General features: G+C 45.2%; 1 protein-coding gene and 1 long non-coding RNA gene across 12 annotated transcripts in view; one reads left to right on the forward strand and one right to left on the reverse strand.

Annotated features, from left to right (window-relative positions):
* Nucleotides 1-6,009: 6,009 nt before the first annotated feature.
* LOC128340100 (uncharacterized) lies at nucleotides 6,010-12,672 on the reverse strand. Its single transcript, XR_008313466.1, has 2 exons — nucleotides 11,531-12,672; nucleotides 6,010-11,312 (listed from the first exon to the last, which is right to left on the reverse strand). It is a non-coding gene; the product is annotated as an uncharacterized LOC128340100 (long non-coding RNA).
* A 227-nt stretch (nucleotides 12,673-12,899) lies between these two features.
* Nucleotides 12,900-27,321, forward strand: part of RANBP17 (RAN binding protein 17) — a 352,447-nt gene continuing 338,025 nt past the window's right edge. For 7 of the 11 annotated variants that reach the window (XR_008313459.1, XR_008313462.1, XR_008313464.1 and 4 more), the window contains exons 1-2: nucleotides 21,664-21,834; nucleotides 25,973-26,063. Coding sequence is in view for 4 of the 11 variants with exons in the window: in XM_053284862.1 (XP_053140837.1) it covers nucleotides 21,664-21,834; nucleotides 25,973-26,063 (262 nt within the window). In the remaining 7 variants the exon portion in view is untranslated. Of the gene's footprint in view, nucleotides 13,044-21,663; nucleotides 21,835-25,972; nucleotides 26,064-27,321 lie in introns of those variants that run through there. The other 4 variants (XR_008313461.1, XM_053284861.1, XR_008313465.1 and 1 more) reach the window with 4 other exon arrangements.

The following is a 27,321-nucleotide window of genomic DNA, read 5'->3' on the forward strand; positions in this document are numbered from 1 at the left end:
GCATCATTTATGTGGACTGGAGGAAGATATGTATCTCATCTTATGAAATATTTGGACCACTCCAACATATTCCAGACATTTCTTTGTGGTCGATATCTGTAATACCCTCTTATGTGTGAACTTCCTTCATTAGTGTAAAAAAATCCAAACTAAGACTTCATTTAAATACCAGAAAGTAAAACCCTCTAACAACATGACATGTGACATAATACATCAATAACATACATAAATGCAAATGAAACCCCAGTAATATTGCTTTACTTCCCATGGATCTAGATCAGATTGTTCAGGGTCTATCAAGACACCACAGATTTCTCCTTAGCAACCCATGGAGGTGGTTGGCACCCTCGCTCTGGGCCACCCCAGCACCCCCCAAGTGCAGTTATGGAGCTGCTGAAACCTCCATTCTTCCCTATGGAGAAAAACCTTAAAGCCACTTGTAGGGTGCTGGGATGGCCCAGAGTGAGTGGTGGTCTAGTGCAAAGAGGGTGCCAACCACCCCCATGGGTTGCTAACCCATGGGGTACTGGGTTTTGTTGTTTCTGAAGTGTTCTGAGTGTAGATTCTTTGGTAGCATATAAGATTTTCAATGACAAACAATGAATCCACTCTCATTGCTAACCTTAAAGACACATAAACTTCAAAAATCACTTAAAAATCAGCCCTTTGCCCAATTCCTTTCAAATAATTCTGATAGCTTCCTGGCCCCCCTTGGGCACTACCACCCACCACACTCTGCTCTAGGCCACCCCTTTGCCCCCGATGTGAAGCTATACATTTGCTGACACCTCCATGCTTCTTTATGGAGAAAAACCTTAAAGACGCGTAAACTTCAAAAATCACTTAAAAATCAGCCCTTTGCCCAATTCCTTTCAAATAATTCTGATAGCTACCTGCCCCCCCTTGGGCACTACCACCCTCGGTTCGAATTCGAACCTGCAGCTCAAACCTGATAGCTGGTTCGGTTCAAATTCGAACCTTAGAACCACCCTGGTTTGAATTCAAACCAGTTCGAATTCGAACCGGTTCGCACATCCCTACATAAGATTGGCACTTTGTACAGAGAATCAGGGTTTGTGAATACTGAGCTGAAACTTATGAGCTAGGATTGTATTCATTTGCTCTTACTTTGCTTCTTGTGATAAGTGAGTTAAATGTGAGGTCTTAATAATATGGCTATTAATGGTGAGTTTGTCTTTGAATCAGTGTGAAATCCTTAGTATTAAGGCCCACTGGGAGTTTCTTGCACTCTTTCTCTCATTTTAACTGTCTTTCTGAAATACTAGAATATATTCCAAGAAGTGACACAGTTTACTCTGCATATCCTTTAATTATTTTCAGAGTATCTGGGAAAAGCCAAATTCTCCATTTATTTTTAAAACTTATGTAATAGTGATGCTACAATGCATAGTAGAGAATTAGACAGGCACTTTTGTTTAGTTTTCCAAGTACAGCTCCACATAGTATTTGGGTATTTCATGAGTCACAGCATACTGAAATTTGTAGTTTTCCAGCATTTTTTGGCCTGGCTACGTCCACTGCTAAATAGTTCTTGAAATATTAAAAGATTAACGAACTTGACTTGTATTTTTGAGCTGATATTATGGTAAAGTTATCTGAAAGATGGGTGTCAGATGTTTGGACAGGGGGCGCAATTTCAGTGCTTGCCCTAGGTGCTATTTTCCCTAGATATGCGGCCCTCAGGAAAAACATCCCCACCGTTTCCCCCAGGAAGTGCCTTTGCAGCACCAGTCCACTTTCTCCTCTCTTTCTTGGAGGATTAAAGAGCATTCTTTGTGTTTGCTTTGGTATCAGGATTAAACGTGTCCTTCTGAGATCTACTTCTCAGAGGAAGCACCAAAAACTGGTGGGCAAACTATTCATACATTTGTTTTGTGCTGCCAGAGTAATGCCTGAATGAGTAGTTTGCAAGTCTCCTCTAGGGAAAGATATGCAAGTTTGCATGTTCACACCTTAGCCCAGAAGTTGCAAAAAGGTAAGCAAATGTGCAAGTGGCTTCACTAGCTTGTAATAAACACTTCTTAGTGCCTCCTTTAAAAGTTTAAACTTTCCCTCAGGCCTTGTTCTCCTTGAAGTGGTTAAATCTGTCTTTGGACTGCACCACATAAGACTACAAGTGGAGACTGACATGAATGAATGAATGATTCTCAATACCCCTACTCCACACAGGCTTGGTCTAAAATATTTGGGCACCTGAGGCAAGGGATCAAATGCCTCTCCTGCTGGGGGTTTTGGATTGTTATTTTTCTGGTTTGTGACTGTAATAAATATCACTCCTGCTGGGGCCAGCAAGATTTAAAGGGGGCAAGGGGTGAGTAGTTGATGCTGCTAGCAACCTCTTCTTCTCACCCTGTGCCCCCTTCAAAGCCTGCTAAGAGATCAGGAGTTGGGAGTTCCCGGGGTGGCTCAAGGTATTACAGCATCTGAAGTGAGGAGACATATGCTACCACATCACTGGTAAGGATGATAGCAAATGAGAGTGTGTGGATTCATGGTGTCTCATTGAAAATCTCATTTGCTATCATAGAATCCACACTCAGAACACCTCAGAAACAACAGAACCCTGTACGCCATGGGTTAGCAACCCATGGGGGTGGTTGGCACCCTATGTGTCATACACCACCACTCGCTCTGGGCCACCCCAGCACCCCCCAAGTGCACTTATGGGGCTGCTGAAAGCTCCATTATAGCTTATGAGGAAAAACCTTAAAGACGCGTAAAATTCAACAATTCACCAAAAATCAGCCCTCTGCCCAAATCCTTTGAAAAAATTCAGGTAGCTTCCTTGCCCCTACCTGGCACTACCACCAACCCCACAATGCTCTAGGCCACCCCTTTGCCCCTGATGTGAAGCTATACATTTGCAGCCACCTCTTCGTTCCTCATGCGTAGCAAGGAATGTGAATAGAAGTGCTCCCTGCAAGGATCAGACCGGTCCAATTCCCAAAGAGCTGCTTGGTGGTGGCAGGGGACATTTTGCTGCCCAGCTGTTGCCTCAATAATTTGCCACCTGAGGCAACTGCCTCACCTCACCTCATGAAAGGACCATCCCTGGGAGTTGCTGACCAAAGTCTTGCAAATATTGAAGGGGTGCAAGATGAGGAGTGGAGACTGTTACAGACCAGGCCTGATCTATATACCAAACATGCTCATTAGCCAGTATATAAAATAGGTCTGGACCATAATGTCACCAACGTGACCTTGTTCTTTTATATTGATGACCACGTTTGATCTGGATTGCAAAGAGGAGATCAAACCACTCAAAGATTCAATGGGCTTTATTGAGTATAAAAGATCTAATCTAGCAAGGCAAAAAGCAGAACACTCTATCAATATTGCTACAGGCAGAAAAGGGGGGGGGAGGCTGAGGGCTGATAAGGTTTTGGGGGAGATCAGAGATCAGTAGAAGGAAAGAAGGTGGGGAGGAGAAGGGAGCAGGGGAAGGGGAAGGGATGAGGGAATTCCCAAGGCTTGTAGCATATTACCAGGCTCCGAGGCTGGAGAGAGGAGAATCACTTCAGTTGAAGGAATGAGGCGCTGGCGGAGACAGGAGCTGTTGCAGTTGCTTCAAATCATAGCTGAGAGCTCCATGGCTGGGGAGCCTTGACTTCTCACTGCGCAGTGGAAGTCACAGGGCAGAGTTCCTGCTTAGCCCCGCGGCTGTGCAGCAAACTCTGGGAAAGCGTGTGAGCAGATCTTGTTGTAGGCACAAGAATGCTCTCTGTCTCAAAAAGCCTCATTCTTATAGTGATTTTCTCTTTGATCCTTGAATAGAATCTATTCAAGATCTCCTCTTTTCCTGTGCATCCAAGAGGTGATAATTCACTGTTACCTTCTGAACAAAATCTTAATTATTCAGGATATCAGCTAGTCCAGCGATATCTCTGGATCCCATCATCTGTAAACTCTGTGCGCTTCAGGAAGGGAGGGAGGGGGAGCATTGCCCACAGCAAATCTGCATATTTGCATCCTTGCCAGTCAAAAAGGTGTTAGCAGTCAAGAATTAGTAAGGGGATTCAGGATTTTCTGTGTGAGACAGCAATTCCATTATTTCTTATGTACCTTTATCCAGTGTTTTTCTTGTAATTGAAAACAAGATAATATTTAGAGGAACATAAATGTGTGTGAGACTTGTAGCATTAGTGAGGTGAGAATTTAAAGTCCACAGGCATTTTCTCTGTATCCATTTGGCTATATATTGAATCTCTATAGACAGCAATTTGTGCTAATCACTTGGGGATTGCAGGGCCATCACTGACAATGGAAGGAGGAACTCAACAGGTCTGGCAAACCTGTCCACAGACACCTTGGTAGTCAGTTGTAATTTAGCATATGAAAGCTCAGGCCAAAGCCTTTGTGTGTTTCTTGCATATCCATTTAACAACACAATGCCAGGTTGCTTCCTGCACCTCACAGAGCAAGGAACAGTATGTCAGAGTTCAGATATTATTTCATTTCTTGATATAACATGGAGTCACCCAGGCCTATATATTTCACCATACTTCTGATTTGGTACCTCTGGTTCTGATATGTTATAGACCGTCCACAACAAGACTTGCTGGCTGCTTGCTCCCAGCTCCCAATCCAATCCCTTGACTTTGACTAAAATGGTTTAATCAGGAGTGAGGAGCTCCTGATCCGACCTCTTTAAGGCTTGAAAGGGGACATATGGGGCAACATGCACTGCTTTCATCAAAGTGGAGGATAAAGTTGCCAAACCTCCAGGATTATCCAGGAATTTCCCAGTATTGACCTCATTCTCTTGGACACTCTTAAAATCAATCTGAGAGGGTCCAAAGCAGCAACTTACCATCAAAATTAATTGCCCAGCTCCTGGCTTCTCCTGCCCAGTGGCAGTGCATTTCTCCTTCATGAGCTGCTGCCAAGACCCAAAGAGGGCAGAATAAAAGGAAGCTCTCCCTGACTTTTCTCAGTCAGTTATTATTGGCTCCTCCCCTCCTCCCATCCAGCAGCAGTGCAGGGAAAAGACACGAGAACCATGCTGTCATGATGAGAGAGGGCAGGATTGAGGATAAATAGAAGCCATTCACATGCCAGATGTCTTGCGAATATGAGAGTCAGCTAGCCACATGTGCCTGTGCCCTTTATAGCCAGCGTGAAGCTCAGGTCAGCAGAGGGGACAGAGCCTTCTGCAGACAGCATAAGCAAAATGGCCAGAGGTGCTCTTACCCCCAGCCCATGGGGCCCTGGCCCATGTCCTCCAAGGTCTGGGGGGCCTCCAAGGCTAGGGGACCGTGAGCTTCCTGCTGCTGTCATGAGGCCGAACCACTAATTTTTGCAAGTATTCAAGCCACCATGTGCATTAGGGATGTGCATGAAGAGGTCCGAAGGCCATGCAAGAGGCCTGCGAACTGGTTCGTGCTGGTGCCGGTTTGCAGTTTGCTGTCGGGGGTGTGTGTGTCCTCCCTTTAAGGGCGGGGGGGGGGTTTGCATTACCCCTCCCGCCGCTTTTTCCCTGCCGGCGCACCGTTTTTACAAAAGGTTTTCGGGGCAGCAGCATTCCTCCCTGCCACCACCCCTGTTGTTGCCTGGAAATACAGGACGTACGGGCTGCACGTGTGTTCGCTGCTGCGCACGTACCCGCTATGCACTTCGCGTGTGTACCTTCCGTGCACGTCGCACGCGCACATCACATACGCAATGTGCGCATGCAACGTGCAATGTGTGTGGCACGTGTGTGGCGGTGAAGGGATGGAGGGTTAGCCTGAACAGGCCTCTCCCTGTGGTGGCAGGTAGAGAGGGAGCAACCTCTGGGCTGACCGTCCACTCAAGGGGCACTGAGGCAGATGGTCAGCCCAGCGGCTGCTCCTGCTCTGCCCACCACTGCCACAGTGGGGGGCTCACAGCGGCGGCGTGGAGCTTTGTGGCGGGAGCGGTCTGGTCACCCAAATTACCAAGGTGCGCCACAGAAAGTGGCAGCTGGTCTCTGTGCTTACTGCTTGTATTTAGTTATTAAAAAACAGTTCATCAGGGAACAAACAGAAGTCTTTATTCCTGCAATTTTTTTGCCCCATTTTTCTGCCTACAAGAAGCAGTTATATAGGAACAAACTGGGATGCTGGGGTCAGTGAATCTGAAACTTCTTTGCACTTCTTTTGATGACAAATAATATATATGTGTGAATACATTTTAAACACACACATGCACATGATGGAACAACAACAAAAATCTACAGGAATGGCTTCAGTCAGAGTCAGCAAGTCAGAGTCATCACACCCTAATGAAGGCTGGGAGTGAGCCCCTTTCAGTCAAAGGGTTGGGAGCTCCTGATCTGACCCTTACAGGCTTTAAAGGGGGCAGGCCCAGGGGCGTAGCAAGGTTGGAGTGGGCCCACAGACGAGATTTTAAAATGCCCCCCCCCGCCCCAAAGTCCAGGGCCTCCACACCCCCCAGGCTCCCAAGGATTTAAGTCTGATATTTCAAAATAAGTATGCTGCCTGGAAATACATTTCACTGAATACACACACACACACACTTCACAATATATAGTGATATACATTGAATACTATACATCTGTGCTACTTTTAATGCCTAGAACACACTAGAAACACTAATTATTAAAATGGGCCCCTCGCTGAAGATTAGCAAAGGAGACTTTCAACCATGCAGTGTGAGCCTATGTATGTCTTCTCAGAATTCTGAACAAATTCAGTAAAGTTTGATTCCAGGAGGTTTTTCACACAAGGCTTTTAAAGCCCTTTAACACACATCTCCTCTGGAATGGAGGTGCGGCATTCACATGTTGGCCAAATTTACCCTAAGGAAAAAAATAAATAAAAGCACAACACATGCGTCAGTTCTCACACATGTCACAGTTCTCACTCAGACCTTCTGGGTTGCAAAACAACTTGAACATAAGTGTATTTATGAATGAATGAATACATACATACATACATACATAAATTTGTTCTAGAAGTTTTTGTAATTTTCTTCCATTAAACAAGCCACTTATAGGACTTTTTAGATAGTTTTTTTTTAAGCCAGTAAATTTTCCAATCAGTTTTAAATTAAATATTCAGAGACTTCTCAGTCTCCACCCCCCATCAAAGCCCTATGGCAAGCAGATCCCTATGGGGGGGGTGTAACCACAAAAAGGAATTCACATTCTACCTGGCAAAGGCTGAGCTGTCTGGCCTGGGCAGAGGGTCTGCTGCAGAGAACTGTGGTGGCCAGTGGCCACTCTGACTGCCAGATCCTTCCTGGGGCTTGCCGGCCTACTGGAGTTTAGGCTTCACTGAGGCCTACACGGAGGCCTCCCTGGAAGCCCCGCCCACCTGCCGATCAGCTGAGAGGCGGGGAGAAAAGCAGCTTGCCTGCTGCTCTGATTGCCGGCCAGGACGACAAGCAGGAGAGAGAGCAAACAGGGCAAGTGGCTGAGGGGCCTTGGGGCTGGGCAGAGGGCGATGGGGAGTCATGTGAGGTGTTTCTGGGGGCCCCCTCAAGGCAGTGGGGCCCCGAGATGACTGTCTCCCCTTGCCTAATGGTAGTTACGCCCCTGTGTGTGCCCCTTTCAGTCAGCAGGCTGCCAGCTCCCAATATAACCTCTGTAGACTCTAAAGGGGGCGCACCAGGCATCCAGTGGAGGCTCCCACACCCGCACAGTTACTTTTTTGGCTGCAGGCATTGCTACTGCTTCTCCTCCAGATGGCTGAGTTCATCTTGCTCTCCCTGCCATTTGAGAAAAGAAGCAGAATGTCAGGAAAACATCCTGCTTTTGAAAACACAGGGAAACCAGAACAGGCTCCGTCACCTGGGAGTTATTCGCACATGGCTTCACACTTCGGGGTAAATGTTAAGCGAAGCCACTTCAAACTACACTTGTGGCACTGAGGGAAGCAGCCCCTCTGCTCTTGGATTTTGTTTTGAAACAAGTTCACATGGCTATCAACAATTACTATCAATGATCAAGGATCAGCAAATACAAGTTAAAACTTTACAGAAAAGTGCAGATAAAAAGAATACATAAAATAACAATGGAAATAACCAGAAGGAGAACAAATCGCATTTACATATAAAAATAGCTGTTATCCAGCATCCTAACCGAACCAAGAATCTAAAAGACAGGACAGGAAGTTAGTTGTTGTCGATTCCTAATAGCAACAGAGCAAAACTTAGCCACCTTATACGTAATTGAGGGAATTTTGTCTGCAAAGGCAAAAAAGGCAACATAAAATTCTTCTGAACAACCAGGCAAAGATAATACAATAGGAGTTAATAAAGTCTGTCGTATGTCCTTATAGAATAAGCAACACAACAGAACATGTTGTACATTTTCAACATCCCCTAACGACAAGGACAAAGTCTGTCACTCCTTGGGACCTTCAAAAATCTCCCAAAAAGCCCTACAGAGGGCTGTACATCATGTCTCACCCTAAAAAAAGGCCCTTTGATGATGGGGGTAATTTAAAGTTTGCAGATAGGAAGATGAACCTCCAAAAGGGAAATCAAGTCTCCTCCTGATATAGTCAGAAATAAGACTAAGGTCACTCTGACACTCTATGTCCAGAATTCTTTGTTTCAACACCTCTACAGCCTGGTTATAATTTAACAGAAATAGGTAATCTTGAGAGAGGCCAAAAGCTGAGATTTTATTCTGGATAGCATGCATCCAAGATGACTGAAATCCATCAGCCAAGACCAAAGAGATCCAACCTTGAGGAGAGAAACTGATCTTAAGCCAATAAACTAAGATTAGAATCCATGCCCTGGCTTCAATTCTCTGAATCCCCAATCTGAGTCTCAGCGCCTCATTAGAAGAGCATCTGGGGGCTCTAAGAACTGCCCTGATGAACTTAGATTGCACAATTTCTAACGTCCTATAAGAGGGGTATGGGCCGAGTTGGGCACCATAAAGAAGCTGATTCCTAAATTTGGCCACAAATAACCTTAAGGCAGCTGGTATAACCTCACCTCCCTTGGTACGAAAAAAATCTCAAAATGGCAGCAGAACTCCTTTGTGCCAATTGAGCTACATGGTCCATATGGGCCTTCCAAGACCCTCTGGCATGAAGAATCACACCAAGATACTTATATATGTTGACCTGCTCAAGTTGACGGTCCTCAATGGACCAATGCAACACTCTAGGCTTTCTAGCAAAAACCATGACCGTAGACTTCTGATAGTTAATAATTAAATGATCATCCCTGCAATAGCAACCCAACTGCCTAAGAGCTCTCCTGAGCCCAACAGGGGATCTAGCCATAATTGCTGCATTGTCCGCATAAAGAAGAAGTGAAATTCCAACTCCTGCAATAGTTGGAGGATGAAACCCTGGGTTCGTTAAGTTGGCTGCTAAATCGTTAACATAAAAATTGAGTGAGGGTGCTAAAATGTACCCCTACCTAACTCCTTTGTTGGTAGAGATTGATTGAGACAGGGATCCTTTAGGGTTATATCTTACCCTTATGTTGGAATTTTCATGTAGGTGATACATTAGAAAAAGAAGCCACCTATCAATGTTGGTTTGAGCAAGCTTTTCCCATAAGGTGGACCTTGAAATAGAATCGAAAGCTGATTTAAAATCAATAAACACAACATACAAGAAAGACCTAGGCTTGCTACCATATTTATCAACTAAATGACGAAGGGTTAGTACATGGTCCATAACCGAGCACCCTGATCTAAAACCGGCCTGTTCATCACCCAGTAGTTCACATGGCATGCTCCGTGTTTTCCTTCTAGCCAATGGGGGGGAGGATGAGATCTTCCTTAAGAGTGATATCTACATTTCTAAAGAGAACATCCCTCTTATCATGCTAATGATTCTACTACAGTCCCTCTTCCTATTTGCTACCGTGTTTTCAGAAAAAGTAGCTTAAAACCAGCATTTAAAAAATCCGGAAATAGGTAGAGATAAGCTAGAATTTGCATCACAAAGCCAGATTTTTGTGTGGAGTGGGTCCAAGAATATCGAAGGGACTTCGAGGTAAGTTTGGCTGATATGTGAACTCACACACTCTCCTCTGAAGTAGATTCGGGGTAGAAGCCCTGTGTGTAAAGCCTCCTGTAGGAGGAACAGGAGTAGTAACAAGGTTGGATAGGAGCAGGGCAGCCCAGTGAGGTGGAAGCAGCTGGAAGAGATACGACTCTCTCCACAAACACCATGTCTACTGCACCAATCTGGTAAGGTGGCTGCCTCACCAGGTCTCATTGGTGAGCTTGTCCAAATTCCCTTCACACAGAGCGAAAGGTTGGTGCCTTGGAACCTAAACGGCAGGATATAAAATATTTTAGATAAATAAATGAAATAATGGTTTCTAATCATCACTCTTCAAAAGGTTAAGGTATGAGCATATAAACACAAATTTTCCTGAGAGGAGACTTGCAAACTGTTTTATAGCTGTTTCCCTCACAAGTACAAAATAAACTTATATTTAGATTTAACTAACAGTTTATTCAGAAACAACTCCATTTTCTCCTTCTCCTTCCTCTCCCTTTCCCTTCCTCCCCCACCTCACACACACTATCTGCAGGATCCCCACCTGGACAAACTTCTAAACAACCAAACATAAACAATACTGGATAGAATACAACACTGTCAATTTAGGGATTACCCTGGAGATATAAAATAAGGATGTTTGTTTGACTTGACCATCTGCTTTTTAAAGCTTCCTATAATGTGCAAAGCCTTCCATTAGTGGTATAGCATTCAATAGAAACTTAAAGCTGGCTAGCTATAGTCACACAGGAGTGGCAGAGGTACTGGCCTCATCAAGATGTCACGACTCTAGTTAGGGACCAGAGCTCAATGGCAGAGCATAACTCTTGCATGTGGTTCAAGTTCAGTCCCAGCATCTCCATTACAAAGGGTCTTGGGGAACAAGTGCTGGGAAAGAGCACCTGAGATTTGGGTGTGGTGGTGCCAGAGAGGGTATACAACACAAGACACATTTGAAGTTTATCAACACTGATTTTGTTGAAATGATTTAACACATTCAATTATTGTAATTTAAACATATTTCAGTTGAGTGCTTCTATTTAGGCATATGTGTTCTATACTGACTTACAGTACTGTCCTGTGTATCCTTAGTGGCCAGTCACCTCACATTTCTGGTTATGAGCCCATACAAAGATACCAGCTTGAGGTCAACATGATGCATTTGATGATGCTCTGGAAGCAGTCAGCCTGAGAAAGGTGGTCTGGGGAAGTGACAGATTCCAGTGCTGCTCATCACCTTTCTCCTCATCCTGAAAAGGAATACCTGCTCACCCCCTCCTCTCTTGACTTCTTTGACCATGGACTTTGCTTTGCCATCAGCATTTCCTGGCTCTGTTTTGAAAGAAATTGTCAAACGTGTTATAAGGCTGCAGTCCTATGCACACTAGCGCTACCAAACACTCTGGAACTTACTTCCAAATAAACATAGCTAGGATTGTGTTGCACATTCCTTAGACATGTGCTTTTTTGTGTGCTCTTTTAGTTTAGTCAGTGTGGGTTTCTTGCCAATGTTTTCAGTGTTTATAATGAAAGAGAGTGTATTTAGGTACCTGTTTTCCACTTAAAGCATCCTTGAGATGAAACACCTTTTGTCTTTTCCATTTTTGTATCCTGGTCTATACATGCATGGGAGGAAGTAAGCCCCAGACCTGTAGCAGGAGGATGGGACCGCCCCCAAGTCCTTTTCTCCCTACCTCCCCTAAATGTTTTTAACAACTATTTTTAAATAGCTGAATGCTGCTTGAATCCTGTCTTTAAAAGGCCAGATGATGCCCCCCAACTTCTTTGTCATCCACCCCACCCCCATTTAGGCTGGCTAAGGCCTGGTAAACCCCACTAATAAGTCTAGTAGAGTTTCCTCCTAAATTTGCCTAGGAACTGCAGCCACATAGGCCGAAGCCTTCACTCAGGCAGGCTGCAATCCTATGAGTTACTGGTCTCTGACCAAACAGTGATTGAATCAAATTGCAGTTGCAATCCCTTGGGGATAAGCCTCATGGAACTCAGTCCAGTTGCATGGCTGCAATGTTCCCTTACTTGACACAATGACCTCTGAGTAAAAGATGAGCAGGATTGAGCCAGACTTCTCAGTAAAACGTGCATTGGCTTTGGAGCTACAGCCTGATTCCTCCACTTCCTCCTATCTCTGAAAAACTAAATTAAAAATTTATTATTTTTAATGTATTAATATACTTTTTAAGCCATATGGCAGTTGCACTCTTTTCGACCCAGTATAAAACAGTGGTGTAAAAAAAATTTTCAGATCCAGGAAACAAGTCTTATCCATGTTGTTTTTCTTCAGTCGTTTGTTTCTAACTTCATTGTCCATTTGCTAGGTGCCGCTCGCCTTCTTCTAATGTAGCCTTCAAGCTGCAGCTATATGGTAAACAAGCTGGATTCCTCAGCATTTCTCTGCGGTGGCATGGTCTTCCTGAGAGCTGCAAAAACATGTGAGGGGACACAACACTCAGGCACACATGGGGCTTTGTGGATTTACTGAAAATATATTCGTGGTGGTGGTGGTGGGGATCAAATGGACTGCCAGGTGGAAAATAAGGTGGTTTCGCGGCTTGATCTAGCGGGTTTTGCTCTTTGGCGTTAGTCCACACGTGTGTGCAGAATTCGATTGGTGAGGCGAATTCCAGTCCCAATATTGACGGCTATGCACAGATCCCTTTCATTGAGCGGGAACTGATGTGACTGTATTTTTCTTTTTTTAATGAAAACCGCTAAATCACTTTAAAGCTGAATGGGGGGGCGGAGGTGAAGGGAGGCAATAGAGGGAGGTGGCCCTACTACCACCTCATTCCTCCTCAGGGGAGCCCCCTCCCCGGTTCCCGCCCTAAATTCTCTCCCTCCTCAGCCTCCTCGCTTCGTTTGATCGGAGGATGCGCCCGCGCTTCCTCCTCCGCCTCCTCTCGCCGCCGCCGCCGCCGGGCCTGCCCTCCTCTTCGCTCCGCCCCCGCCCCTCTCGCTTTGGCACCGCAGCCTCCGCCCCCCACCCTCGGTTCCTCGCGGCGGCGTCTCTGCCTTCGGCCGTGGAAGATGGCGCTGAGCGGCCAGGTCAGAGAGAGAGAGTGAGAGAGAGTCTGTGTGTGTGTGTGGAGGGGCGGGAGGGCGGGGGCCGGCGGAGGAGCAGCCGCAGCAGCTGCGCCGAGTCCCGATCCTGACCGTGGGGGGCCTGGCGGGTGGGGGTGGGGCGAAGCCGGGCGCGGGGAGGGGCTGCTAGGCCGTCAGTCCAGGAGGCTTGAGGGGGCTGCCAGGGCTGGCGCTGCTGTTGCTGTTACTGCTGCTGCGCCCAGGGAGGGAGGGAGGAGGGATGGGCAGATGTGGAGCGGCGTGGGAGGACGGCAGCGCATCCCCGCCGGCGGAGGAGGGCAGTGCTGGGAGGGAAACGGGCAGTGTGGTGACCGAGCCCACGTCAAGTTGCGAGGAAGGTGTGGATGCCTGCTCAGGGGGCCATAAGTCTCGTGGAGGCGGGGGGGGGTTGTGGGTGGGGGGGAGCACAGGTGCTGGTGAGCCCCACGTCAACTTGGGATGTTGCAAGGAAGAGGGTGGGTGCCAACCAAAGTGATGGGGTTTGGGTGAGTGGTGCTGGTTGGGACGGTGGTGTCTTGGTCAGGTGCCCCTGTGAGGCTGGGGGATTCATGTTGCCCATGGGAGGGGGCGGCAGGAGTCGCAGTGGTGAGAATGATAGGACAGGGGTGGTTTTTTGTTGGTTTGTTTTTTTACAAGATAGCTTCTTTCTACAGCAAGGGAGGACTGTGTCATGGATGAGTATAGTGCCAGGTGGATAATCCTGCAGTGGATAGGAAGCTATGGAGAGGGGACTAAGCAGAAGAGAGAATGATGGCTGGTAAAACTAGTTAGGATGCCATGCTGCAGTTAAGTGCATTTTGCATAGGATCTGTTTCAGCTCCATCCTGTATTACCTAGATAAAACTCTGCTTCCTTAGAACAGCTACGCTGCTGTCATTTGTGCACTCTTGAAAGCATGTTTTTCTGAGCCCGCATGGCTCTGTGATCTGCCCTCCTTTCCTGTGGTCTAAAATACAGATAGCCAGGGTCAAAATGACAGGAAGTATAAGTACTGAAGCCAGAACTTCATGGCCCTGTCCCAGTGTGTGTTTGCTTTGACACATGTGTCAGGGCACACCCTCAATCTGGGTTTCTGTTTTGAGTACGGAGGAGAATTGGGGAAAGCCGATGATGCTCACTTGTTGGTCTGATCATTACCTAGTTAAGATGCAGGAACCCTTAACCTCTACAGTGGTGGTTGATCAATTAAGTTAGTTTGCCCTTGTTGATTAATCCCAGTAGTTGCCTATTGACCCTAGGGCATGTTTCTGCTGATATGAGATGACCAGCTGTTCTGTCAAAGTCCTAGTGTCTTCTTTAAATAGGAAGTGAGCTGGCTGACATGATTGAGGGTGGGTTTACCATGATTTAGCAGGGTGTTAAGAGTCATGTGTAAACTGAAATTCAGTCCAGGAATAAGATGGAGTTGCTTATGGCTAGGTTGGGAATCCAAGCAGTGGTAGATGCATTTGGCTTGGACAAGGTCACTCTCTCTCCCTTAAAGACAAAGTTCACAGCTTGGGAGTGTTGTGGATTCAGCCTTGCTCCAGGGTGTTAAAGGGATGGCTAAGACCAAGAAAATTTTTTGATTCGTGTGCCAGCTGTGTCCCTTTCTGGATGACTAGAATCTTGTGAATATAGAGCATGCCCTGGTAACTGCTTAACTACATCACTATAATGTACAATATAATGTAGTGTGCCGACTGTTCCCTTGGAAGGCAACTTGGAAACTTCAGATGACCCAGAAAATGGTGGCTCACTTGTTACCTGGGACTGCTTGCAGGGAAGGTATTACCCCAGTCTTAGGAGAGCTCTGCAGGCTTCTAGTTTCTTTCTAAACCAAATGGTTTAAGGTCAGGTTAATAGATTTTCAGATAATATTTGAGAGAAAGTTTTTTCTTGCATGACCCTTTCCCTAAGAATTGAGATCTGGAGATGAGGCCCTGTGGTGAATTCCACTGCTGAGGGAGGCTAGTTGGACATCTACTTATGACAGTACCTTCTCAGTGGTGGCTCCCATTGCGTGGAACTGCCAAGGGAAACCTGGTTGATCGTTTTAGAAGAACAGTAGAAGTGTTTTCATTCTACCCTTTTAAAGCTGTTGAGCTCTGGCTGCATGTGCCTTATATCTTTTCTTGGTTGATTTTAATAAGCTTAGTAGTATTATCTGAATTAAGTATATTGTTTGAATCCCATTGTATGCAGCTTTAGGAACTGGAGAGTTGAAAAGCAGTTTCTAGATCATGATGGTAAATGTCTTTCTCCGACTGGAGTTTGGTCCAAGTTGTGCCCTCCAGTCAGTGTCGACTCCTGGTGACCACAGAGCCATGTGGTTTTCTTTGGTAGAGTACCATTGCCTCCTCCCACGCAGTATGAGATGATGCCTTTCAGCACCTTCCTATTTCACTGCTGCCTGATATGGGTGTTTCTGGGAAACATACCAGCGGGGATTCAAACCAGCAGCTTCTTGCTCACTAGGCAAGTCATTTCCCCACTGCTCCATTAGGTGGTTCTGTACAAAAATAACTTGAGCTTTCTATTTTTAGCACCACTGCAACTGGTGCAAACAATGAGAGGATGCAGTCAGGACATACTCACTTAATGCAGCTGTGGATTGAGGGACTATAGAGAAGGACTTGGCAAAACACCCTTTGGACTGTGCACTGGAATCTGTGTCAGAACTTACTATTTGCATATTTGGGTGTTTGTGGGTTTTTTTGTTATTTGGAATCAAAAAGGAAAATATGTATATGTTTAATAACCATTTCGGTTAACAAACACTCTCATGTATGTCAACAAAATCCCAATGGAAGAATTTTATTTTCTTCCAAGTTCTACCTAAAAACATACGAGCTGCCATGTTGGATCACACCAAGAATTCATCTAGCCCAGTGTTTCCCAACCAGTGTACCAGGGCTGACTTGCTCTTGTTCAGCTTCAAAAGCAGGGAGTTTAAACTCTCCACTTGTAAAGTTGACTTGCCCCCTAATGCACCAGTAAGGTTGGTGGGAAGCTTAAATATGTCCTTCCTAGTTCATAAGGGAGTGAGTTTAAATGTTCCACATTTGGAGCTGCTTTGTTCCCTTATGCATCAGGAGAGACATGGTGTATTGTGAGGCAAATCAGCTCCAAGGGGTGGCTATGAATAGGAATAAAAATTATGGAAGGAATAAAGAGGAAGGAAGGAAGGAAGCTAAAATAAATACAAATTGTGCAGCAGCTTTGCTAGCACTGGGGGGGGAAGGTATGCATTTTAGGGGGCAGTGTGTGCCTGTTTTTCGATGCACATGTGCCTCAGGATGAAATGGGTTGGGAAAGAGTGGTCTAGCCAACTCTCGGTGTGTGTGTGTGAGTGAGTGTGAGTGTAAGAGAGAGAGTCACTCTCTCCCATTAATAATTTTATGAGCTTTTGTCGTCGAACAACAGCCACTATTTTTTTGATAAACAGTATTGTGCAAAACATGTATACATTGTTTTGGAAGTCATTAGGTCATAGTTGTGAAAGACCAACTCATTTTGCTCTAGAATAATTATTCTGTTCATACTATTTTTATTTATTAAATTTTTATATACTTTCATTAAAATCTCAAGGCAGTTTGTAAGACATTTAAAACAATATAAACTATAAAAACTGTACAGTAAAATTACATTTGAGTATAAAAAATGGAAATCTAATTACAAGTTTTAAAAACATGTACAATATAACCATAAGACACAAAGTAGCAGCAACACAAAACACTCGTATAAAAGCCTGGGTAATAAGCCAAGATTTTACTTGCTTTCTAAAAACTCTGATGGAGACTGGGGAGTGGTTGCCCACCAGGAGAGCATTCCAAAGTTTGAGGGCAATAACTGAGAAGGCCCTGTCCTGCGTGCGTGAAAGCCAAGTTTCTCTCACTGTCTGCACATGGAGCAGGCCCCACCCAGCTTCGTCAAGCGGGCAGAAACTCTTGGGAGTAGGCTTCAGGTATGCAGGGTGCAAACCGTTAAAAGCTAATGTTAAGTTGAGTCCTACTATAGAAGTCCTATCTTTATCGCTTCCCAAAATTTCCTTTGGCAGCTGCTCTAACACTCTGTATTGAGAAGAAAAGTGTCTTGACTAGAGATGTGCATGAACCTTCGGAAAACGGGCGGTTCGAAGGTGGCAGGGGCTTGCATTTTAAGGGCGGGGGAGGGTGCACTTATCCCTCCCTCCACTTTTCCCCCACCGGCGCCCAGTTTTCCTCAAGTCCTACGGAGCAAGCAGCGTACTTCCCTGCCTCCCTGTTCACTCTTTGGCCAGAAGTAGCTGGTGCATGTGTGCCCAGCGAGCACGAGCACGTCACAAGCACCCGCCCACCGGGTGCACATGTGTCAGCTACTTCCGGCCGAAGAGCAAACGGGGCGGCAGGGAAGTACGCTGCCACTCCGTAGGACTTGAGGAAAACAGGGCACCGACGGGAGGAAAGCAGAGGAAGGGGTAAGTGCACCCTCCCCCACCCTTAAAGTGCAACCCCCCGCTGCCATTGAGCCACCCGGTGTGATTCCATGCCGTTCCCCTATTGACATCTTAACCTTTTGTTTTTTCCCTGGCTTTCCATGCAGAGATCCTTCAAGACAGATTATAACAAAAGTTTTGGTGTGTATTTTTTGAAATGTCACCAAAGAAATAGCTCTGTAGACTTCCAGAATGTCTTTCTCTTCATCTTCTTATCCAGGCCTGCTCAACTTAGACACCCCATCTGTGTTTGAACTACAGCTCCCATAATCTGCAGCCAGAGCAGTCAGGGATTATGGGAGTTGTAGGCCAACATCTGCAGGAGGACCGAAGCTGAGCAGCCCTGTTCCTATCCATGATAATGGTCCTGCTTAACCATGGTGCAAAATACTTACAGTGATTTAGCTCTACACATACAGGTTTTTCCCCTTTGCCTTGTCCCAAGGGCTCTCGGTGGGTTCAGTGTATTGTCACATTTTTTCCTTGCAAGGATCCTGAGAAGTAATTAAGTTAAACAATTATGACCAGGGCCCCCCAGCTTCATGGCCAAAGCAAGATTTGAGCATGAGTATGGCCAGATTTATGCAGTAGAATAGCCTTTACCTCTTGTAGGTCAAGAGGTCACATTTTTGAATGTTCCCCTGTGTGGAAAATTAGCCCTTCAGGGAATGAGCTGGGTTAGAACTTCTCTCCTTGATGTACTCATTTTTATCCTCCGGTTTTTCTTTTACTGGGGGGGAACATTCAAATATAGTATCCCTCAACTACAGTCTAAAGTGGTACAGTGAACTCTGCCACCTCATTTTGTTCTATGTGTAGATTGTGTCTGTCTCGGATACTAAGGCCTCAGTGGGGTATATCTGGGACATGATAAGTATAATATTTTATTGTGTAGTGCTTTGTGTATTCAAAATACCTGATGAAAGTATTTCACTTTTAAAAAATGTCACTTAGGGCTGTTTCATATTATGGAGATGGGCTCTTGCATGTCCACCATGGGTTAACAGAGTTTTTTCTGTAATATTTAAAAAGTGTTCTTGGAGCAAACACATGGTAACAATGTGCTCAGGAGCACTGGCCAATCATAACTCAGGTGTGTGTACATGTGAATAACCTTCGGACGGGTCATTCCAGGATTAATTTTTTGTGACTAGTTGCTATGGCAACTAGACCTTGGATGAAATGCTTGATTGGTTGGCAGTAAGCAATCTGAATTAGATGCTCCCTTTATCTGATACAGTGGGATTCTTCTTATCACTTCCTTCGTTTTTCTGAAAACTTGTCCTTGTTTTCTCTAAAACACAAATATTATGTACTAGTATTTTTAAGCCCGTTAAAATAACGGGCGCTAGTACCTTTTTGTTGTTGTTGTTGTCCTTTATTCCTTCTCCCTTTCTCTTGCCCCCTTTTTTTCTTTCTCTCCCTCTTCCTCTCTTTCCTTTCCTCTCTCTCCCTCTTTTCCTTCCTTTCTTCCACTTTTTCTCATTTTTTTTCTTTTTCTTTCTCTTTTCCTCTTTTCTTTCTATAATGGGCGCGCTCTTTGGGGCTGGCGTGTTTTTTTTTGTCTCTCCCTCACTTCTTCTATTTTTTCCCTTCATTCTTTACTTCTTTCTTTCCTATTTTCCCTTTCTCCCTCCTTGTTTATTTTGTTCTTTTCTCTCCCTTCCCTCTCTTCTCTCTTATTCCTTCTTTTTTTCTTTTCTTCTCTCTATTGTCCTGTCTCCCTCCTGCACTCCTTCTTTTCTGTCTGTCTGTCTCTCTTTCTCTCTTTCTCTCCGTCTTTGGCTTCCTCCTTCAGTCTCTGGCCCACATTAGCTAGTAGTCCTTTGGTGCCGTCTATTTTTGTCTCCTCTGGCTGCCTCGTGCCCTCCTCCTTATGGCTGGGCCAGTGCCTTCTGTGGTGTGGAGTGGGGTAATTTTTCTGAGGGCAGAGGGGAGCCCTGGCTTTTCCTCCTCCTACTCTTGGCTGCCAAGGCGCCGCCGGGAGGGAATCACCTCGGGTCTGCGAGGGGCGCTTTGCAGGCGCTTTTCCAAGGCTGTGGCAGCAGCGCCTTCTGCAGGTGCTGCTGGCCCTGCTGCCCACGCCCCGAGTGCTGCTGGGCGACAGGCAAGCGGCACGCACCATCTCCTGCTGCTGCCCGGGAATGTCTGGCGGCTGCAGGAGGCGGAGGAACAGCAGCAGCGGCGGGGCTGGCTGGGTAAGGCGAGGGGCCAGGCTTGGCTGGGCTCGGATCAGCAGGGCAAACGGCACTCAAAGCAAGGCAGGAGGCCGTGGCGGGTTCCCTTTGGGTGGCCGCGGAGCTGCTCCTTCCCTTCTTTGCTTCTTCCTCCCCAGAAACGGCTTGTTGTGTCCAAAAAACGCCCCCGCGCCGCCCACCGACCTCCCTCGCTGCCTCCTCTGCTCTCCCGGTCCCCCCGCGGGCCCGTTTTAAAACTTTTTTTCCTTCTCCCCGCCGGTTTTTTTGGTTCCTCGCTCTCCCGGTTCCCCCGCTGCCGCCTCAGCCCTCCCGGTTCCCCCGCAGCCGCCTCTCCCGTCCATTCTCCACGCTGCCGTCTCTGCCTTCTCCTTAGCCCGTTTTTTCTCCGCCGCTCTTTCCAGCATGGCCGCCCGTGTCCCTGCGGCTGTATCTTTCTCGGACGTTCTGAGCATGCGCTCCGCGCATGCTCAGAACTGCCGAAAAAAACACGGGCAGCACAGCCGCACACTCTAGGGAATTATTATATAGGATGACCCTTCCATGACATCATGACCAATATTCAGATTAACTCTGCACTGATGGTTTCCATTAAGGAGAGACTGTTTGTGGTGACCTCCCCTTTTTTCTACAACTGCCTGTGCTTCCTGAAACTATGTCATTAAGGACCCTCAGGAAAGTCTTTTTGGAGGTACAAGCAGCTCAGTGGGAAGGGGAGATTGCTGAAAATCATGCCCCCACCCCCATGCAGAGGGAACGCCTGACGTCTTGACAGAGGGTTAGTTTGGATGTTAGAACATGTTTTCAAACACACACTGGCAACAACCTTTAGAATTTAAGAGTGTTGCTTCTGCAGTTATTTTGACTTAACTATAGATATAACTTGTCTTGGGTCTTTCCATCTGTAGTACAATCAAGTATCAATAGCATTTTTCAAAATGTTTTCTCAAATTTACAGTTATCTTGTATAGAATGGTATTGCATAATTCTTGTGGGTCATGTTATAATTGGTGTAGAGAAGGGGCGGGGTAGTACATTTTGTATTTTCATCTACTATATAGTCCAATAATTGTCCTTGATATGAAGCTACTATTACTGGGATACTGACTCTACATTGACATGTGCTGTGTTCCAAAAGAGGCACTCTGAGTAGTCCACAGCTCAGTAAACATTTAACTCTATGTGAACTGTGTTTAACCAGATTATAGCCATTCCATTAATTTCTCCTTCAGTGCCTCAGTATGCCTAATAATATCTAAACACTGTTAAATAACATAGGGAAGATACACAAACTTGATACATTTTCATTGTGTGGGCGCAACATAGTTTCACAGTATATTAGCATAATTATTATTGTTAACCTGTGCACCTGTATGGGAGTAGGAGATAGAGCAAATCAGATCTAGTGTGGGTGTTTGCACAAAAGAGATCCTGTGTTTAGAGTCTTTGACTAGCAACGATGTCCTATGGCCTGACTTAACATAAGCCACATGGTAAAAACTAAATTTATATCCTCTCCTGGCACATTTGAAATAAATGGCAGAGATCAAGGTAACACAGAATATATTGATTCTAACTGTGACCTTTGCCCGCTTCCTGGTTTGTTATGCTGAAAAAGACATTGCTGATTTTAATTTGTGAAGGCAATTTAATCACTGGAGCTCAATCTCCTGTTTTGGAGCTGACAAACAGTGCTTGTTTCCTTTGCACATATGTCACTTCAGGGCCAAGGAACTTCTTCGGTGTGACAATAGAATGAATTAGTTTTGAGGTGAGAGTGAGCGAAATTGGGCAACACCACCGCTCCCTCCCACAATCATTTAGAAATACTTTGCATATTGAAAAACAAACTGTTTTTCATAACCTTGTATGTCAGTGTTTGTGAATAAGTAGTAGTGTAAGGATATTAGGGATGGGCTGTACACAGATCCTAATGTCTGATTTTTACCCCCCACAGAGTTTGGCAGAGTTAGAAGTTCTTTGTAAACAACTCTATGAGGGGACTGATCTAGCACAGCGAATACAAGCAGAAAAGGTGCTGTTGGAGCTTATTAACAGTCCTGAATGTCTTAGCCAATGTCAGCTTTTATTGGAACAAGGAACAGTAAGTGGAAATGTTATAATCTCAACATGCATTCATTATATTTGTTAGCAAAAGTCCACATACCAATTCCCAAGACTGTGTATTATCAATGTATATTGGATAATTTTCCTCACCAATACATTTTTTGTCTTTCACACATAGCAATGTTACAAGTAATTTTAATTAGAATTTTAATAATTTGTTTTATATTGTGTTTACTGTGTTTTATGTATTTTAACCTGTGATTTTTAATATTAAAATGTGTACATTGCCTAGAGAGTTACATAGCAGGAGGTATAAAAATATTCAAAATAGATAAAATAAGTAAAAGTGGTGAGACAGTGAACTTTCTGAGATTTGAAAGGAGATACTCCCAAAGCTGAGTGCAATAGAACCAGATAGGACTCTGTTTCCGACCCCCACCCCCACCTCTAGCTCTAGTTTTGATTCCGGACTTCAAATGACACATACAAGACAAACCCATTATGGTGAATACTGATGGTCATTAAAACTTTAAAAGAACATGTCAAATGTGATATGTTAATACATTCTTGAGGAGTTAATTCTGTCTACCATTTTACCTAATAAGGTTTGGTTAAGATTAGGGTTGTGCACTGATTTGTTTTGGCACCATCCCAAGGGCGACAAGGGGTTCTCTTAGGAGGTGGGCAGGTCCTATCTGCTCCTCCTGGAAGCCTCCGCTGCCCCATTGCGGTGCTGTTCTCAGAAAAGCATCCCTGTGAAAGTGGCAGCCTATGCCACTGTCTCCTTTAAACCACCCTGCTGTGGCGACGGGATGGTTCCCCCAGCATCCCTCGCACGGCATCAGCACACAAATGGCATCAACACATCCGTCGGCCATTTGCATGCCAATGCTGCGCAAGGGATGCTGGGGGAAGCATCCCATCGCCACAGTGGGGGGGGGGTTAAAGGCACGGGCTGCCGCTTTCACGGGGATGCTTTTCTGAGAACAGTGCCATGATGGGGGGTGGGGGCGGAGCAGCAGAGGCTTCTAGGAGAGGCAGACCTCCTTTTAAAGGAACCTCTTGCCTCACCTCGAAACATTTCGGCTGCAGGGAGCCAAATCATTTTGGTGCCTCCTCTAAAGAGGCGCCAAAATGATTCGGGCGCATTGCTAGTTAAAATGAATGGACAAAAGCTCCTTTGGGTAAAATGGTAGAAGCATTCTAGACATCGATCCAAGCCTGTGATCTAACAGATTAAAGTGGAGCCTTTTCCTGTTTACCTCTGGAGAGGGAAAGGACCCTAGGCATCTGTAGAACAACAAGTGAAAACCCCATGTGTATGCTTTATTATATTATCTGATAGAGATGCTGTCAAGCTCCAGCATCTGGATTTTCAGCTGGATCCTCTGGGGTATGGTAAAACTGAACCAGTTGTGGGCATTGTGCTCAATTAATTGAATGTCCAAATGAAGGCAATAAAATCTGGAAAGGAACTGAGTTACATCTGGTCAGAGGTTTGTGTGCTCTGGTGCTTGACATTGACTTGTAGAATGTCTGTGATCCCCAACTCTCTTGGATACACTGTGCATTTGGAACTATCAGATCCCTCTGTTTTCTCTGTGCTGCAAATCAGGTTTTCCAGGCCATCTCTTCCATTTCTAGTATATTACTTGGAAGTGGAGGCTGGAGAGGGATGTACTTCTGCAGTATGAAGGCCTCAGGAACGTCTGAACCCACTTGGCACAACTGCTACTACAAATATTTGGATACTGCTTTTCAACAAGGTTCTTAGAGGTTGACATAGAAAAATAAGAGGCTTCCCTGTTCTCAAAGGGCTTATGATCTTAAAAGAAACAAAATGAAGACACCAGCAACCACCAGTGGAATGATGCTGTGTTGGGGTTGGATAGGGGCAGTTGCTCTTGCTCTGCTAAAGCCACCACTTTAAAAGGGGCCTCTTTGTTCATTTAGCACAGGTAACTGGCTCTAGCATCATTTGGCAATGATGTCATCAAGTGCCATGCTCAAGAGGCCCGAAAACACTTATTGTGGGGTAGGATTTCAAATATCTGAAATACCAATAAGGACCTAAGTTAGATGTTGAGTAAGTAATCCAGTTTGTCTAAACCAGGCCTGCTCAACTTTGGGCCCCCAGCTGTTTTTGGACTACAACTCCCATAATCCCCACCCAGCCACAGTGGCCAGTAGCCAGAGATTATGGGAGTTGTAGGCCAACATCTGCAGGAGGGCTGAAGTTGAGCAGGCCTGGTCTAAACTATTTCCAAATATGGCAGAGGTGGGAGAGAGAGTTGCCAGATTAGAAGTACACTGTTATGTGCTGGAAAGGGCCCATGGGTGTTAGATGCTGGGCATTTTAAAGCTCCAGCCATACTTGAATCCAAGCAATAGCAACCCATGAGGCAGTGCAGGTCTAGCTGGTTGTCCTGCAGGGGCTGAGTAGGAATCCCCCCCCCATCCCACAACCCAGATTGTCCTAGGAATTCAGTGGGAGAAGTTTGCGCTGTATAGACAGCAGCAGGAGTTGGGTAGGTCAAAGCATCCCCTTTTAATTTATGGGAAAATTTGTTCACAATGGCAGGGTGGTGAGGATAGAGGAACCATAGGTTTAGGGGAACTGCCAGGCATTCTGAGGCATCAATTCATGAAGGCATTTATCTAGACAAACATCTCAAGACTCTGGGATTCAGGGTGAGGGCAAGGGGCCAGAGCTCCTGGAGGGACTGTCCACCTCAGGTCACCAGTGTTCTCTTGCTAATTTTTTTCATCTCTGTGCAGAATGAGTTTTGTTCTGGGCGGCAGTATCAAGGCAGTGTGCGCGCACATGTATTCAGAGAGTAGGGCCTTCCCGATTCAACCTGAGCGGAATCTAAAATTATCTGAGCGGATATCAAAAAACATGTGAGCGTGCGCGCATGCACACACCTTAGAGGGAACACTGCAGGTCACCTATTTAAGGATCTTAGGGCTTGGGTGGTGGTGAAAGTATCAGGAATTCCTCAAGGTACCTTAGCAGTTGTGGCTACAAATTATGATGATCAGGGCAGCTATTGATCCTGACACTTGTCTTAAGCTTTGGTTGTGGGTGATATTAAGGAGTTGCACTGTGGCACACCAAGCTGCTAGCTGCACCAGGTTGGGTTTAGATTAACTGACTAGTTAATCTTGTTTCAGATCCCATGTTTTTTGTTAATAAAGTTGCTCCCTGTACAGTAAAACACAACAGCCCTGCTGAATCAGGCCCAAAGCATTCTGTTTTCCATAGTGGCCCACCAGATGCCTCTGAGAAGCCCATAGGCAAGAGGTGAGGACATGCCTCCTCTCTCCTGCTGTTGCTCCTCTGCAACTGGTATTTAGAGACATCATGTTTCTGAGGCTGGAGGTGGTCTATTGCCACCAGACTAGTAGCCGTTGATATCCTGTCCTCCATGAATTTGTCCAAGCCCCTCTTAAAGCCATCCAAGCTAGTGGCCATCACCACATCCCTTGGCAGAGAATCCCATAGATTAATTATGTGTTTTGTGAAAAAGTACTTCCTTTTGTTGGTCCTAAATTTCCTTCAGTTTCATGGAATGACCCCTGATTCTAGTGTTGTGAATCTAGTCCATGCATGATCTTATACATCTCTTATCGTGTCTCCCTGTAGTTGCTTCTTTACAAACTAAAAACCCCCAAATATTGTAGCCTTGCCTCAAAAGGAAATCTCTTGCCTCTGCATTTACTGTGTGGGGGCAATGAGATGTTTTCTTTCTCCCCAAGGGGATCACAGTCTAAAAAGAAGCACAGAGAAGACACCAGCAACAGTCAGTGGTAGGAACACTATACTGGGGACAGTTGCTCTCGCTGCTAAATATGAAAAAGCCATAATTAAAAAAGGTGTCTGCCTATTAGTATTACATTGCTGCATGCCTGTGTATTTGTATGTATTGTGTGTGCTGGGAGGAATAGCTGTTGATATTCTTCAACCTTGCTGTGCCAGAACAGCAAGTTCCAGGTCTTTTGGCTTTGTTATATCAAAATCCAGCTAATGTACAGCTTGGTGATAGCAAGGTATTAAGAGGAGGATTTTTGTCGAAAGATTATCATTTTCGATTTGGTTATATAAACTGTGTTGGGTTAAAGGGATAGTTTATTATTTTTATTACTAACACCTGAATTGTGTGCATTTTTTCTAGACATCCTATGCGCAACTTTTAGCAGCAACATGCCTCTCTAAACTTGTATGCAAAACAACCCCTTTACCTATTCAGCAAAGAATAGACATCAGTGAGTACTGCTTTTTTCTTCCCATATTGAAATGTTAGCCATCATGTACATATTCAGATTATCCTAGTAATTAGTCTGATATGTTTCCTTGTATCTTCTCTGTTCAGAATACCCAAACTATACATTGCATTAAGCATGTACTTGACATCAAGGGGAGCTTCCCTCCCAGAGCAAATCATAGTTGCAGGGGATGGTTCTAAAGCCTTTCTCCTGCCGGATATGGCTCTTCTCCTGGATGCCCCCTAGCAGCTATTTAAATTATAAAAAAAACAAGAATGTCAGCCCCAGTCTCATGTTTAATGTAATATATAGTTTGCCCTCTCTCAGAATGGTTTTAAATATGTAACATATGATAGTTGGTATCTCCTTTGTGTGTATTTTGAGATGTGAGCCCTTTTGAGATAGACAACCATCTTCTCATTTCTTTTGCAATGCAAACTGCTATGAGAATTTCTTTGTTGAAAAGTGGTATATACATATTTTAAATAATAAATTGGTGATCAAGCCTATGAAAACATTTAATTAGAATTTTGAATGTAATGAAGGACAACCAATTCCAACTGGCAGCCAGGAAAGGCCAAGGAGGTGCAGGATACATATGTTTCCCATAGTGTCTTATCTGCCAGGAACGTTGAATTGAGTAATTGTGAAATCAATACAATGTAAGAGTCCTGTTCATACAGATCTCTCAGTGCCTGGAGGGGAAGCAGGCCACTGCCCCTGACAGCTATGCATCTCCCATCCCTACTACTGACCTTCAGAAATTTCACCAAAGGTTTGAAAGGGGTGCCTACATGTCTATACATGTTTTCCAAATTTTCTGGAGTCCTAATTGTACAGACTGCTCCATGTTAACATCTCATGTCAGACCTTTGACTGAATGTGCAATGGTCAGGGAGCAGGTTAGCAGGTACACTGAGAAAAGGAGTGAGGCAGGCCGCCCTTCTGTCCCCTCAACATACAAAGTGAACAAATGAAGAACATAAGAATAGCCCTGCTGGATCAGGCCCAAGGCTCATCTAGTCCAGCATCCTGTTTCACAGTGGCTCACCAGATGCTGCTGGAAGCCACAGACAGGAGTTGAGGGCATGCCCTCTCTCCTGCTGTTACTCCTCTGCAACTGGTATTCAGCGGTACTCATCACTAGTCATGATGAACAACACTAGAGAGAACAAAAGATAATTGGAATCTGGCAAGCTGAACCTGTAACCTTGGTAGTTTCCATTCAATATTGGTTTTTGATATAGTGAGGCCGTAG

Source organism: Hemicordylus capensis, chromosome 1 (genome assembly GCF_027244095.1).
Source record: "Hemicordylus capensis ecotype Gifberg chromosome 1, rHemCap1.1.pri, whole genome shotgun sequence".
NCBI lineage: Eukaryota > Metazoa > Chordata > Lepidosauria > Squamata > Cordylidae > Hemicordylus > Hemicordylus capensis.